Raw genomic sequence first — 17,276 nt, 5'->3', positions numbered from 1 at the left:
TGGATTGGATGATCTCCAGAGGTCCTTTAACCCTACCTATTCTGTGATTCTGCAAATATGAATATCAGCAAGACATATTCAAAGCTAGACTTGAGAATTATATCATCTAGGAAGCCTAAAAATAGATTTCTGGATCTTTCTTTGTGCAAAAGCAGGATTAGGCAACTTTTCCAGTCCATTGCAGACCTGCTTCTCTGACTCAGTGATAGAAGTACTACGGATTTCTACTTACTATTTAGTTTCCTATCACATTACAAAATATTTAGGTGAATATAATGGAAAATAAATGAAAAAGTTGTGTCAAATTGGAAGGAAAAAAACCCAACAAAAAAGAAAACCACAAACACTGGCATGAATAGTACACTTATAACTACAGCAACAGAAGGAAGTAAGTGACACACAACAACCTACTGCTTGGCTAAAGACGATGTCTCTTCTTAGGGTCAGCATCAAACACTGGGGCAAACCACAGGCAAGTTCCTGGAGCAGGACAAACGCCATGGATTGCTTGGCCCTGGTCACCACTTCTCCCATGCAGTCCTTCAGTGTAATCACCAGTGGATACAGCTGTTCATACCAGTCACCTAGAACAAAACAGGTCATCTGTTCCAAAGTGGGAAACTTGCAGTGAAAAACCCTTTTCCACAAGGAAGGAAGTCAGCAGCAGCTGTGTAGATCACCCTTCCCTTTAAAACAACCCCTGCAGCTCTCGTCAGACCACTGTGGACCACAAATGCCACTGGAGAACATGCTTGTAAGTAGGACTCCATCTTACCACTGGGAATGGGGTTAAATCCCTGACCTGAATTCAACTGCACTCTGAAACAATGGCCTTTTCTAACATTTCCAGCATCTCTGTAAAACTTGTATTTAAGTGTCACAAACAGAGCATACAGGGAAATACATAAAACCTCATTTAGCACATAAAGATAAATACAGTGGAGATGAAGATTTCCTGTTCTTTCAAGGACTTACAACTGGCTATGTAAGAAATGAAGTAGCATTAAAAATGCAAAAGCAGAGAGAATAACCATATATTTAAGAAAAAGTGGGTGCTGGAGGGCAAAGCACAATAACAAATAGGTATATGGAAGGGTATCGCCTGCTTAATCTACAGGCTGGAAATAGAATAAGCTTCAGATCATATTGCTTTTTTTTTTCTTTTTTAGCTTCTCTCTATATTGTTCTCTTTAAATATTTAGAGATATTGAACTCATTTTTAGCTATTTCTATCAGAGAGATGTAGAACTATTTTGAAACATGTTTTGCTCTGTTAAAATACATGCTAGGAATATTAAAATAAAAACCCTAGTGAAATGCTTGAAAAATGTGATTCCTTAATGCATTACAAATGAAACAGTGATAACTAGGAATGTAGGAAAATCAGAACACCTTACACAAACTTGCCCAATAATGCCAATTGTTCCTGCATTTTACAGGATTTAATAAGATCAGACCTGCATTGTAGTTGCATAAGGCTTTCCCTACCCTCTAAGTTGAGCAAATAATAAAAACAAACAAATAAATCCCCCTCCTTCAGAATCTCCATCTCAGTTTCATTGTACAGTTTGAAATGACGGAAATCAACACTCTAGAAGAACCTATATAAAAGTTGGGAATGACTGACTTAATGCAACAGTCCATAATTGGCTCATATTTTCTGCAGATTAGGGTAATTAAGAATCAATGATAATTAAAATCTGTTGTAATTCGGTGCAAGACAGCAGCATGTTGTTTCAGGTAACATTCTGAGTCAGGCTGGTAAAAACTTTTTTGTACTGAGGAAGTTCTTTAGGCAGGAAGACACAGCTGCCTGTTGCCAGTCAACTTGGCTGAGTTCCAGAAAAACATATAAATTAATAAAACTGTAGCCAAGAAGACTGGAGAAAACTTTGAAAGCTGGGAGAAATTAGAGGAAGTAAGGAGCAGGAAAGGGGAACAAGGACAGAGCAGGCACAGAGAACAACCTGAGTTCCTTTATTGCCTTTGTGGTCAGACACCGTGTTTTAACATGTTGTTTTAACACATATTTAGCCATGGGTAATACAGACTGAGGAAGCGTTCCCTGGAAAACAGCAGTTCTGAAGTGAGTGTCATCCTGACACAACAGATTATAAGCCACCCCCAGGTACAAGCTCCAGGTGATTTTATACATGTCATTGACTAACAAGAGTGATGACACACTGCATGCCAAGGTCTGGTGTACACATTTTAAAGAGACTGCTGGAAAAATGGAGAGCTTGCAGGGCAGAGCTACCAAGATTTAGAGTTTAATCTCCTTAAGCTGATGAAAAAGGCTGAGCAGCAACTTGATTTGCCCTCTTCATGAGGAGAAAATAACAAGGACTAACTATGGTGTTTATTCTAGGGAACAAAAGCAAAAGAACAACCAGAGGCTGCTGCAAAAGAGCGAGTTTAGAAATAAGGTAGACAAAAACATGTGATGCACTGGAAGTCAGTGTAGACAGATCAGGCAATCTAAACTCTCCTTTCAAGTCAAATTACAATCCTTTATTAATTTTAGCAATAAATACATGCCAATAAAAGCAACAGCAGCAAAATAAGATCAAAAGATGTAATGCACACTGAACCAATAAGCAGGGCTGTATGTGGTAAGACTAGAGTTTGCTGGCTGCTTCTTACTTGAGCAAATAATGAAAAAGATTATACTTGGCCATTTCAAAGTAGACTTGGAGGTACAGCAAACAGACATCTGTTCTTCTTCCATGGGTAAGCAGAGCTGGATACAGACACAGCTAAGGATGTGGCAAATACTCTGCCAGGGCAGAAAAAACAGAATTTCTAGAACTAACTACACTTCTTGAACCTGCTATTACAATTTCAGGTTATGTGGATAGGGCTAAAGAGCATTTCTGACAGCCTTTTTCATAAAAGAAGAGCATGTATGGACAGAAGAAGGGGGAATGGATTCAAACTGAAATAGAGTAGTATTAGATTTGATAATAGGCCAAAATTCTTTACAGTGAGGTTGACGAGGGACTGGCACAGGCTGCCCAGAGAAGCAGTGGATGCCTCATCCCTGGAAGTGTTCAAGGCCAGGCTGACTGGGGCTTTGAGCAACTTGGTCTAGTGGAAGGTGCCCCTGCCCAACCACTGCAGATGGGTTGGAATGAGATGCCCTTTAAGATCCCTTCCAACCCAAACCATTATTTAATTTTATGAATAGAGAGGGTCACATACTGGCCACAAGTCACACAATACTTAGATCTGTTTTTGCTGAGCTGCCACTTAATGAGCCCATCTGCACTGTGGATTTCTGTTTCTTCAGGAACATAACTTTGTATTTCTCCTTGCTGAACTGCATCCTAATACTTCAGTGCTCTGTTTCATCAGGATCCATTCTAATCCTGCTCCCACATTGCTTAAAGCCTCTCCCAGCTTTAAGCACCTGCAAATTTTATATGCATCATCCATATTTCATAAGGCAAGTCAATAATAAAAATACTGAATAATACTGGGCCCAGAACAAATTTAAGTGGATTCTTCTCCATGCAGCCTTCTAGGCTGGCAGTAAACAAATGATAACCACCTGCTATTATGATTTTCCAAATTTGCACATACCTTGTGGTAGCTTCAAGATAATTTTCTCACAACATTTTTTGAGGGGAGACTACATGTTTCAAATACTAACTTATTAATTTACTAACATAAGCAGTTTTGTCTGTAATAGTTGCATTTAAAAGGAATTCAAAGATTTTAAATTCTCAAGGTCATTTTTTATTGAAGAACATTCATACTAAATGTATTAAAAACAAATCCTACTGAGTACTTAATGTCCCGAAGAATACAGAGCTTTACTTACAAATGTATTTGGCTTTTTGGTAAACAATAAAAATTGTAAATTTGTAGAAAACCTTACCCTAGCAACTGAGAAAATATAAATTATTATAGAATATAGAGTTACACATGTCACTAGTAAAGAGGACAACCTTTGTGTGATTAGGCTTTCCAAAACAATCTTCTGCTACCTGCTCACACTGAAACTTCTCAATCTCTGTTAATAAGGATGTCCAGTCCCCAGAAGGTGGAAGTAGTTGGCAAATCTGACAGGGATTGCATTGTTTCTTGAAAAAAAAAAGACTGTTCCTGAATAGACAAGTATATTCTCACGCTTACGCTTTATTTAAAATCAAAATAAGAGTTGCACAGAGACTGAGATGTTAGAAAAGCCAACTCTAGGAAGAAAAAAAAAAGGTGCCCAATTTTTGCTCTGTTAAATTTCACTCTGTCACTTGTTATGCAGGATGTCCTGCTGCAAATACTCCAGCAGGAATATGAATGAGGACCATTCATTAACAACGCACCACGGTCCCAAAATTCAGCATTACCAGTTATTTATATGTATATACAGAAGCTTGTAAGTTGTTCCTTGAAACTGAGAAGCACTGTGAAACTGCAGTTTGTGAAACAAACAAACAAATAAAAATTATATTTTGAAGCTTACAAGTACATTCAGTAGATTTTTGGAAAAAAAAATTGTCTTGTATGCAAGGCATAAATATATAATACTAATGCAATTCATAAATAGACATTTATAAAGGGAGCTGACATGTCTAAAGTAGAGTTCTCTAAGTGATTCTCTTTGTATACATTTTAGAATGTAATATCTTTCAGAATACCTTTGTAGAATCACTACAGGAAAGGAATAATATAAATTATTGCTTTTAACACATTCATGGACTCACACACATTCAGATCTCAACTTTCTTTTAAATTAAAATCACAAGATTTGTATCCACAACACAGAGGAAAATAGTTTGAAAAAGGATTAAAAATTAACTGAATGAGTGAACATCTGAAAAAAAGAGATTAGGAGCAAGAACAGAAGCTACAAGGAAACTCCAGGATGACTGTCAGGTTGCTAAAATGACATGGGCAGCCTGTCAGTTTGGAACACATAGCAACCAGAAGAACTGTCAGAGTCTCCTGATGAAGCAAAGAAAATCAGTAAACTGGAAACTAAAACAAGGCATAAAAAATAAACACGTTAAAATAAAGAACGGAAGGATCTAACTAAAAAGATAGTACCACTGTTATGAAGTTAGAATGAGATTAAAACAAAAGTCCATGTTCGGCAAAGCACTGAGTAAATATTCCATGTCCATTGCCAAGAGAGTGGTGGCAGCTCAGTCTGTGAAAGGATTTGCCCTCTGGTTACTGGAAAATGCCCTTCAGTCCCATGTTCCTGTAATCAACAGGCCTGTACAGGCAAATGACCTGCTTAGCACCCAGCTAGTCCGTTCTGCATGCTCATATCCAAGTTGCAGTATGTCAGACCACATGTTAAATTTGATAAAGTTTGGCAGAAAAGCAGGCTCCTGGTCTTTTCAAAGTCAGGCCCACTGAAATGCTTATTAAAATATGCTGGTAATCAAAAAGGATGCTTCAGCACAGTACTCCTACCTCCTTTAACCCTAGCAACAGATTAAAAAAGCCAATTTTGTCACTGCAATTTGTGCCACCTAAAATCCATGAATGGCTTGAAGTCACTTCAAAACTTAATTGGTGTGAAGTTAAAAATCATACCTTAAATAAAAAGCAGAATGCCCAATGTCCTTGTCTTAAAGCAAAGGAGGGCACTACAGACATATAAATGTAACATAAATAAATATAAATGTGACATATAAATATAACAGCAGATACCCACGAGGTAACCTTTCATTTAAATTAATCACTTACTAGCTGACCATAAAAATAATCCCTGAGAGAATTGAAATAATAGAGGTAAAACAACATAAATGAATTGTCTTGATATCACAAAGTGAACATTAGACAAACTCTGTTTTAAGGAAAAAGGCAGGCAAATCAAACCAGCCAACCAACACAGAGCAGCAGTAAATCCCTAAAATCAGCATGAAATAATTAACCCAGAATTTGATTTTACTCACCTAGGACAGGAACTGTCTTTTAATGTATATTTTTTAAAGGGAGGTTTAAAAAGACTGACTTAGAAGATTTCACATATTCAGCTTTGCACCATAAAAAGGTCAGTGCTTTATTTCTTTATTTTGCCACCCAGCTCTTGGAGCTTAGTTTTACTACAGCTGAGGGCTAAGCTCTTTGAAAAAGGAGGAGGCTTTGTACTCATAATGCTGCAGCAGTTCTTGCAGGAACAATAAAAACCTGAATAAGTTTTCCTGGTATTCCTGCACTTTAAAGTAGCAGATTACTTTGCACAGTTTGGATGTCCAGAAATTTTGAATTCTTGGGATTTATTATTCCATTGCTATCATCTAAGATTTTCTACACTGTCACATGGATTCATAGTTAAACCCAAAACCATCTAAGCATTACATACACGAATATCTCAGCACATCTAGTCACAATGAAAACAGAAAGAGAAGACAAAGGTAATAAAACACAAAGCTAAGGAAATCTAATACACTTTAAACATAGGAATGTTCTGTGAATGCTGTGCAACTAAATATTCTGATATCTTGTTTTAGTTTGTTGATTCAGTCAAATCGTCTTTCTTTCCCTTACATATTTTTCAGCTTCTGTTTTTAGCCAAAGTACTTTGAGAGAAGGGGTTGTCTTGTATTGCTAGGCTACATTCAGCCCAGGTACGGATCCTATCAAAAAGAAAATGATGACACAGAAGTGAGAGGGAAAAGGAAAAAAAATGCATAAGTAAAATTCATGCAAAGACAAGCTTAAAAGAAAAGGAAGAGGAATGGAAGAGAAAGTTTTTTACATGTGATTTCTCTAAATAAATTATGTCTGCTACTCAAGGACACAGCCCAGAGAAAAACTTTTCATCTTCCTGACTAAATGATATTTCATAATAAAAGCTTTTCTGAAGATGCAAATAAAACTAGAATATGGCTTTATTTCCCACTAGAACATGGCTTTATTTCCCTTCTACCAGCATTGCATTGGAAGGGATACACTGAAATGATGCAGTGCCCATCCCCAGGGCACTGAAAGATAGAAATTTTGAATCTAGACTTATATAGTCCCCAAAAGATATGAGATAATACAAGAAAAATTAACCCACATATGTCTGTAGCAATGTGAGTATGAACAAAGGTTTCCTCCAATTCCAACTAGGAAATGCAGCAACGTTCCCCAGGTGCTCTTTGCTACCTGTGCTGAAGGTTATCAAAGGCCAATTCACAGAGCTTAATATTCCATAATTCACTTAAAGGCAAAATCCAGGTGCAATCACACTAGCAACTCAAATAGTTTGTGATAACGTGGTGGATCCTGTATGTATCAGATGAGGGAGTTATCACCCAGAGCCAGCAAAGGAATAGCTGGGCAGGAGTTCTGATGGGATGGTACAAGAAGCAGATGGAAACAACAGCAGCTTTCAGCAGCCAAACATGGAGATCTGTCAGGGGCTGTGTAAGCACAAGAGCAAACTGCTGTGTTTCACTGGCACCTCTAATGCTGCAGGACAGGCTTTCACATTCCAACTCTCATGGAAAATGAAAAGGCAAAAGTAAAAAGAAATATGTTGTCATGTATTTCTCCAAGGCAAACCAGACTAGAGGTAGGAGAAAAACAACAAAAAAATCCTCTCCTTAAAACTCCTTCTACTCTTCCTGATTTATCCTGCAGAGGATTCATAATCCTGCCACTGATGAAACCATAGCATGTTACCTTGGTAACTGTAACTCAAATTCAGTCTTTAGAATACATTCAAAGGTCAGACTGCATGAAAAGTTAAGACTAAGGAAGGTATAATTCACACTGAAAGGCAGAGTACAGGAAGAAAGAAGTGCTCCAATATTTCCAATTACAAAGATTCCAAACAACAAATACAAACATGTTTGGAAAAAAAAAAAAGAGAAAGATCACACAATGCCACAGTCACTGAGACTGTAAATATAAACCTACTTTAGGAAACTCTAAGTTACAACAACATCTATATTTATATGAAGATGCTATTGCTTCAAATTATTGTCGTAACATTTTCTATCATCTAAAATGAACAGGTGTGCATTCTGTGAAAGATTTTTCATTGCTATATGCTACAAAAAAAACCAGTCAGTTTCACTAAATAAGCAAAAAATTCATCCCATACTTCAAGGCATATTTGTGAAGTTTTTGTTCAAAACTCTGTATTCTTTTTTCTTACAAAAGCAGCCCAATTTCTCTGAGGATTAACTAAAGCAGTTTCAGACTCAAAGATTAATCTTTGCCCATACATTTGCAGCATTAATGAAATACATTATGCTCAAATACACTCAAATTATGTATAATATATGAGCAAGATGTGGCAGGCTTTCCATTTATGTCACATTTGTGAATTTTAAGTAGCACAAAAGTCTGTAATTTTAGAAATTTATCTATGGGTGTACACACAGTGTGATTTTGTATCTAGGAAAATGCTGTGAACTCACAACCAGGCTTCAAGTTTAAAATAAAGCAGAATTAAGACCAAATGTGTAACTGTAAAATTGGAATCTCAACCTCTGTGTAGGTGCTTCACAGTGCACCCTTAGGGTTTCATGTTAAATTTCAGAGAAAATGCAGAGAAAAACAAACATCTAAACCAACCCACACTCTCACAGAGAAGTCAAGCATGAAAAATTCTGGCCCCAAAGTTTTGAAAATCATTAGGGAACCAACTTTAGGATACACCTGGATAGCTCTTCGGAAAGCTCCATCTTTCAAATTAGTCCTATAAAAGAAAGCAATTTAAAAACATCTCCATTGCTATATGGCCTTGAAACTCCTACAAACTGTCCAAGGCATTCCTAAAATGATGTCTTACTCAAAAAGAACATGAAAACACAGCAGTCTGCCCTACAAATCTCTGCAGTTGTCATGTGAAGGAGTGTTACAGAACTTTCAGGACAACTCCACAAAAGCACTGACTGCTCTCACTGAAGGACACCTGTACCGATTCAAGAGAAATAGGGATGGCTCTGAAATGAAGGAAAAAGGAAGATTTATTCTAGCACCATAGCAGTTGGATATTTTTTGTGTCCTTGGCCCACCAGCTCCAGAAGTCAACTTTTCAGCTGGATAAAAGTCATCTATAATTTTCTAACCATTACTGTTATCATTATTGCTAAGCAAAAACCTTTCATTCTACTTGATGGCTGCTTACAATAGTACTTAAAATGATATAACTTTCTTTTTTTTTTGGGTTGTGACCTAAAAGCTCTAACCAATATTCCATTTGCCTGTGTAGGGTGTGAGCCTGAATCAAAGCTATGAGCACACTAGAATTAAAGACTCAAATGAACTGCTTAAATCCATAACATGGCATATAGCAGTGGAGATGTTCAGGGGGTTGAAGAGTGTGAAGGAAATTATGTAAAAGTTTGTGCTGGCATGAAATAGGCATTTCAGAAAGCATTCCAAAATAATTATCCTAATTCACACCTTTTTTTTTTTTCAGATAGAGGAAGGAGGTCTGGAAAACAGAGCTTTTGTTCCACAACTATGAAATACAGACAAAACTCACAACATGTATGCCAATGCATACACACAAATGCACTGCAGTCACTTGGAGAAAAGTTTGGGAGAAAGAATACTACTACTACCACTTTACCTGCAAAACATTCCTACAAGACATACTGGTCTTCTAACAATAGCACCAAAGCTTGTTAGCACCATGGGGAAGAGGAGTGAGTTAGGAACAAGAAAAATATTCAGTTTTTCTCTTTCAATCACAATGAACCTGCTTGGGTTCACCATCTAAGGTTTCTTCCAAGTTCAAAACTACACCTACCTAGCTGTTAAATATTTGTACTTTCTCTGAGGAAGGCAGGAAAGGTATAGAAAGCTGTGTTGATATTTTTCACCTGCAAGCCTTCACTAGAGAACAGAGATTATATCACTTTCCTCTCTAACATTACATGCCTGGTAAACAGAAACTTAGAGAACCAAACAGATAAGGAATAGGTTGCTCTCTGGATTAATCATACAAAATCAAGTCCAACACATCTTGCACTGAAAACAAGGATTCCAGGACTCCTGCACAAACCTCTCACACTGGTAAAATGCAGATGTTACAGTTGCATTAAAAATCAATACCACAACCAGAATTCACAAAACTCACCTGTACTACACAAATGACATAAATCTAAAAAAGTAATTTTAATTCTTGTTATGTAAGAAAGAAATTACAACTGAATACTGATAATTTTAAAACTCTTTATATAAAATGATGCAATTAAGTTCTGTGGAGAACATGTAAGGGAAAATACAGGATAAAATGCACAATGAAAAAAAAAAGAAAGTCGAAACTATACAAAACTCCATAAAAATAAAGTAGTTGTGCTGGTTTGTTGTTTTATATGGGGAGTTGTGTTATTTAGCTGAAGAGTGGCACAAAGGTTGGTTCTGATTTCCTTGCATTAGGATTACCACCATTGCCACTACGGATCCGTTTCATTTGTTGCAATAAACTTTCAGACTACAAAGTCTCATCAGACTTATTAAGCAGATCTAATCTATGCATCAAGAATGCAAACATGAATAAGCCATAAGAGAAGATCAGAAGGAGACGATCAGAAGGTGACAAGGACCCACCGTGGACAAAATTTTCTTTACATCATCCCATGGAATTATTCCACTTGACCTTTTGACACAGGCTGACACGTATATCCAGGTAAACATGAATTTTATCAAATTAGAAAATAAAAATCAGTATATCACCTCAGAAAAGTAGAAGCGTTTGCAGGAGAATGACACTGATACAGAATGTTCACCTTTCCTTACAAGTTTTCTGTGGGGTAAGACACAGTCTAATTTTTTTCCTCAAAATACTACATGCAAGTAAAATGGAAAGTAAATTAAATTACATCAGCCTACAAAAAGAAAACTTTGTTGTTTCCATAGGTTTACACTCTAGCACAAACAACTGAGCACGGCAAGCAGTCTGAGCACACATTAAAGCTGTACTTTGATAAATAACTTCCCTATAAGTGTGTAAAACCTTGCTATAAGCACTCTAACCAAAGATACGATGGACTCTTCTCTAGATGACTTTTCTGTAGCTGTGTAACTTTTTATTTACTCTTGTCAGTGATTAAAAAATAAAAATTTGGGGGGGCTGCTTACCTTCTGTATGCAACACCTTGCAATCTGCTGCTGAAGGCTCATTTTCACCCTCTTTAATGCTGCTCATGTTGTCTTTTTCAAGCAGTCTGTCCACCATGGCAATAAGGCAGTTCAAACTTTTTGCCACATTGGCCCACACCCTGTCCTGAAAAGAGAATTATCACTGCATGTTACTGAAGAATTAAAAAAAAAATAGAGACAATAGTAACTTATTGACCCCTGAAGCTGAGACAGACGTGCAAATTACTAGAAATATTAGATGTCAGCATATGACTATTCCTCTCATCCTTCAGCCTATTACCAACCTGAGCCTTTTTCATGGAGATTTTTCTTGCAGTGTAAATGAACCCAAACTCTTATGGTTTTAGACACTGGAGAACAAGTACTTCAAACTTGACATAAAAATGCAGACAAAGTTTCAGGTCTAGCAAGGAACTGAGCAGCTTGTCTATTTAAATGATACCTTAAGAGTACAGACACACTCAAAGCCTTGCCAAGCCAAACCTTTTGTGGGCCAGTTTTGTCACAGCACTTAATAACCTCTTTTTGATAATTTAACATATCCTATATTTTATCACATCAGTTACTCTGCTAAAGTAAATGTTAAATTCAAGAACTAGAATGAGAAACTTGCTGTCATGGCGTATTTATTAGGCAACACCATTTCAGTTTCGTTCCTCACCTCTCACATAAACTGCAACCATCACACTTAACTGAGTTTATACGAAGAGAATTACACAAGTAATAGAGTGGTAGGAAAATTCTGTACAAGCAGAGAACAAAAGAAATAATGTGGAGCATAAGAAAGAGCTGTTACGGAACAGAGATATAGGGAGGGTCCTTCAGGTGCTGGATGCTGCAGAAATCAAAGCTTTTGCACCTACTTTTGCAGCACTGAATAAGAAGGAAAAACCAAGGCATACAGGAAATGAGGCTGTACACAAGACATGCAATCAGACTAAAACCAAACCATAACAAACCCACAGAAACCACCCTCCCCTCTCCAAGTACATGTTTCAATGCTGAGTCATTCTGAAAATAATGCAGAGCAACCAGAGTTTGCTAGAGGGTTAAAAATTGCAAGCACTACTCTGTTTTGTACTTTACAGTGCCAGAAGCATTATGTATTTGTCAGGTCTTCAGGCACAAAAATGAAGTTTCAAAAATAACAAGAGAGAAGGTTAAAGAAAACTGAGAACTCAGAGAAATACCACAGTTCCATATAAATGGCAACCCTTGGATTTTGAGTGGAGGCAGATCTAGAACTACTACTAAGGCAAACATTTAAATCTAATGTTACTTTTTAACCATATGCCACACTTCAGCCTGACTAGAGGGATCTTATCTTTCCCTTCTCCTGAGGACACAACCTGTGACAAGTGGTATCCTGACCTAAGAGACATCACATGGGTCCACAGACAGAAGCATGGACTTTCTCAAGCTGTACAACAGAGTTCCTCTCCTCCAGCTCCCCAGACCTGATTCCTGGAGCATTCTTGTAGGCAGCCTTAAGGACAAGTGAGCATCCAGTTTATAGGTGAACATGGAAACAATGGTTTAATTTTCTCCCTAGATAAACCTGCTTTAACCATACTATGAAAAAGATACTGTTAATTTACAAGAAGCAAGATGCTGGTCACATCCAAGCAGAACTGCATTTATTCCACAACTGTTTAAAGTGCTGCATGTATAATGCAACATGTGGTAATATCTGCACCTGTACATGAAATAAAACATTAAACACATGAGTATTTGATATTCACATACACTTAGATACAAATAAAATTCAAAAGATAGAGGGCAGGTATAGATTCCTTCAAAAGTTTCCTCCTATATGCACCTCAAGCAATCCTGAAAAAAACATTTAGAGTATGTGTGAAACTACTGATTTTTACCACCCACAAGTATAATTTTGGGGAGAAGGATTCTATGAAGAATCCTCCAGAGAGTATCAGGGAGCTTCAGAGCTTCCAGTCACTGAAGTTGCTGAGGAATATGCTTAGGTTGCTAAGAGAGGCTGCAGCAATCTAATTTCCCTTTCCTTTGTCCCTTCCCCCTTTGCAGGGAGCTTAATCCCCACACATAAAAGCATCAAGCTCTTAATGAGCATCTGGAGTTATTGCACAAGCAACACAAATATGAGCCCTTGTTTCACTTTGGAAAGAGCACTTTTCTCTTTTCAAACCAACTATTAACCCAGCATTGAGATGATGTCTATGCAATATTCCCACAAACATTCCCTGAGGGTTTAGAAGCAAAATTCAAAAACATCTGTTGACAGAAAGCTCACTCTTATTATCATGTATCTGGCTTTTTTATATACAAACAACTGAGAGGGAGCAAGGGCCTGTCTCACAGCTCTTTTTCTCCACATAGGAGGTTCCTGGGATTGTGGGCAGATAGAAAGTGTACAGGTATCTATCATTCATTCAGATGTTATTCTGTCTGCACCAAAGGCAGTCACGTTTATCTAAGAAGGCTGTTGAAATTCCGCAGTTTGGCAAGAACAATTTTCAAGTATAAATGCAGTTTCCAATCACTGAAAATTAAGTGGCTTTCTATGATTCTCCATGAGAAGAAATTAATCCACTTCATATCATCTTTTACTATTTCCAGAATATTTTCCTGTAGCCTAGCACACTTTCTACTGACCTTTCATCTTCTTAAGCAGTCTATTTTCAATTTGCCCACGAACAATCTCACAAGTGATCGCTTTATAGCATGTGCCAGGTTAAAGGACAAAATACAGTCTAGAAGCCTCTTAAGTAAGCATTCTTATAAACTCTCTGTGTCAAGTAAGGGATCAGTAGAAATATTTCTTGATACACTGAAATACTAACACCCTAGTTTTCCAAGCAGGATACTTTTCCCCTGATCACACGTTTCCCTCTAGTTGCTGGAGCAATGTGGATGGTAAGTTTGTGGTATGAAAGAATAAGAGAAACAAGATCTCTGTCTCCCTCTCATTACTGCTTCTTTAAGTCAAGGCAATGACAGGGAAGGTGGAAATCTGTAATAGGACTTGACCCCATTGAGACAAGGCAGTGCCACATTTACATCTTATACTTCTCCCAAACTTCAGAAGTCATCTGGAATGTTATGAAGCCCTGGCTCATGCAGTTAGATGTTGCTAGTTAAAAATGACCATAGTGACACTTCTACTGTCACCTACTCTGTGGCACTGGCAAGCAGATATGCATACTGAAAGACCTCCATGGAAAGGTAGGCTTTGGCATCAGTGAAAGCTGGGCAGTTCTCCTAGGACAATTAAAAATGAATCTGTAAAATAATTCTCTTTTATTCATCCAACTGAAAAAAATGTAATTAATTTCCATCTGATCAGAAAGTACCATTAAGAAGTAGGACAGCTTCCTCATTTCAGAGAGCAGGAATGGATACTCTTTTCTGTCACTACACCTAACTGTATGTCTTCCTTCTAAACACTGCCAGCCAGTGGAGTCCCAGAGGCTGTCTCTTTGTTTATAAAGGATTCTCAGCCTTTCTGAATTCACCACAGAGCTCCTCAGTCATTTCTTGTCCCTCCATATACACACCACTGCAACTGGGTGCTTTACTTGAGTCAGGTATGACACAGTACCTGCACTTCCCAGAGCTCTGAGATACTGTATCTCCCTCACACAAGTGGATATTCAGATATTTCCTTAAGGTCCTTTTGAGCTCTGTTCAGAGATAAAGGAAATATCTGAAGTAATGTGCATGATTAACACCCCCTTGTGCCGTGGCACATGGAATGGGTCACACACACATTAGTCCTTCAGCCCCATGTTTGATCACCACATCAGCATTCGTACAGAGCTTATTGGAAATGCCATTTTATCTGCTCTTTGGAGCTCCAGCCCCATTAACCAGTCAGCAGTGCAGAGCAGAGTCAGCTCCAAGCAGCAATATGTCCACCTTTTCTTGTATCACATGAAAACTTACTATGTGCCCTCCTGCAGGGAGGTTCTAGGATAGCAGAAGCAGCTGGTGAGAGGTGAAGAGAATATCTTTCCAGAGGCAATGTAAAACTCTCATGTTAAATATTTTTCCTTCGGCAGTGATGCTTTCCTGCTGCCTGTGCATAGTGCGCCAATAGAAATAGTATTATTTAATCAATCCATCCTGCTGCCAGTGACTCTGGGATGAGCCTTCGTACTTCTGTGATGGGCTAAAGTTAACACAGTCATGTGAAGTGGATGGAGCAGCTTAAAGAGTTGTTTAAGGATTTAGATTTCAGGCAAAACCAAAATTCCAATTGCAAAATGTAAGATTAGTATTTGATAATATTGAGGAAAAACCCCACAACAGCAAAGGAGGATAGAGCATGGTGCATATAAAGCAACATATATTAAAGTTTTTCCTTTATGGTTGAGTTTCACAGTAGATTAAGTGAATTTTCAAATTTTATATGAATTTATTCTCTTTCCATTGTGCTAATCACAATTTGATTATTAAAACTCACATTATTTATCACCTCTTCTGATGGAAATAACTGAAATCTATCCAAAGTCTAATCAATTCAGAAAAAATCACATTTCTCCAGAATTTATACTGCCTCAAGTTTGAAAAGGACTCTGACTCAGTTCAATTCAGAAAACAGTGGAAGATACACTTGATTTTGAACCAAGATAACCTTACTAATTCAGCAGACAAAAATAAATACTGTTTAAAACAACCCACTTATGCAGTTTAATAGGTGAGGACCAAGCACCTGGCAGGTTTTTTTTATCGGTTATGAAATACAGCAAAGCTATCTTCTTTTCAGAGATGCTAAATTGCAGTACTAAATTAAAATACAGCTTTCAAAAAGTGCCACTTTTTCCAGTGCAAAATTTCTCTCTTTTACAAAAACTATTGTGTTATTTATATTTCTGAATGTTTCAACAGCTGAAAACAAACATTTTGGCTTTAGTTCAAGGAAAGAACCACCATTCCAGCCCCTCAGGTAGTTGAGAAAACAAGAAGAAGTGAATTAAAGGCTCTAAAACCGGAGGACAAATAAAATAATGAGTTATTTATTGCTTAAATCTAATGACTACTTAATGCATGGGGCTGGAAATAATTGCCTTTCTTCTAGAATAAATATATTCTTCTTCCTTTATTTTTGGTGTGGATAAAAATTACAGTTCAGGTGCAATACTATAGCTCATACAAGTTATTAATTATTTACAATAGAGATGAATATGCTGGCATCCTTTACGTTTATGAGAATACAGTGATGAACTCAAAGTATGAGCCTGGACTGAATAAAAACAGCTTGAGTACGTATGAAATAAAGTAACAGATCTATTATGAGGACAACTACCAAAAGAATTGATTTATAAAATCTCAGCCATATAAATAATACATATCTTTGAAAGATATGCTAAGAATGTTAAAATCTAAAAGTTATATTTAATTCTTTTACACAACCTCAGACACTCTCTAAGAACAGAGTCTAAGGGCAAAGGGCTCTGTTTTGCTGAGGGTTAATTCACGTGTATATAAAATGGTTACAGCCTGAGGGCTGCAAAGGGGTATTGCAGGGGGTGGGGAAGAAAAGAACATTTCCCTCTGAACAGCATATGCTGTTCCATTCCTTAAATCTGCCCAACTAGCAAAACCAACCCAAGTAAGAACAAAGACTATTTTTCTGTCTGGGCAAGAAGATACTCAACATCTTCACTGTTATATGCACAACCAGGCAGTCTCAGAGAAGCACACTGTACTTAGGACAATCCTTCAAATTTAGCTTCAAAATCTGCGATGCATCTGAAAAACACAATTTTACAGTTTTGCACCCCTTTCCCCCCTGCAATGACATGTGACAAGGACACTTAGGGCTTGAGCTTGTTTATGCTGATTTGTAGGGTTTCGGATTGAACACCGACCAAGGGTTTCTGGCTACTTACCCACTCTTCCTCATCATACTCAGAATGATGGGGTATAGAGTCCTGCCTTTTAATCTGAGAAGGATGATCCTGGTGCTGTGCATCAGCCCCTTCTTCTGCACTGTTTCTAGGCACAGCTGGTTTCTTGAGGACACAGCCAGGCCGGGCTGTGTACAGTGCTAAAAGGGCACTTCTGACCAGCTGGTCCTTGAATGTGTGCACAAATAACTCCGTCTAGGAAATAAAAAAAACCAAACGAATGAAAAGGTTAGACCAAAGAATGCATACTGCAGCAAAGGTGTATAAAACTGAATTACCCTTAGGCAGAGCAGGTATTTGTTTTATTTGTTTCAGGCCTGACTG

General features: G+C 37.5%; 1 protein-coding gene across 2 annotated transcripts in view; it reads right to left on the bottom strand.

Annotated features, from left to right (window-relative positions):
- Nucleotides 1–17,276, bottom strand: part of INPP4B (inositol polyphosphate-4-phosphatase type II B) — a 321,293-nt gene that overhangs the window by 82,748 nt on the left and 221,269 nt on the right. For both annotated transcript variants that reach the window (XM_068188034.1, XM_068188035.1), the window contains 3 exons: nt 16,935–17,147; nt 11,044–11,188; nt 412–584 (listed from right to left, as the gene is read on the bottom strand). In XM_068188034.1, coding sequence (XP_068044135.1) covers nt 412–584; nt 11,044–11,188; nt 16,935–17,147 — 531 coding nt within the window. The remainder of the gene's footprint in view (nt 1–411; nt 585–11,043; nt 11,189–16,934; nt 17,148–17,276) is intronic.

This window comes from Anomalospiza imberbis, chromosome 4, assembly GCF_031753505.1.
Source record: "Anomalospiza imberbis isolate Cuckoo-Finch-1a 21T00152 chromosome 4, ASM3175350v1, whole genome shotgun sequence".
NCBI classification, from domain to species: domain Eukaryota; kingdom Metazoa; phylum Chordata; class Aves; order Passeriformes; family Viduidae; genus Anomalospiza; species Anomalospiza imberbis.
Note: the sequence above shows the minus strand (reverse complement) of the source record. Positions and strands in the feature narration are given on the sequence as shown.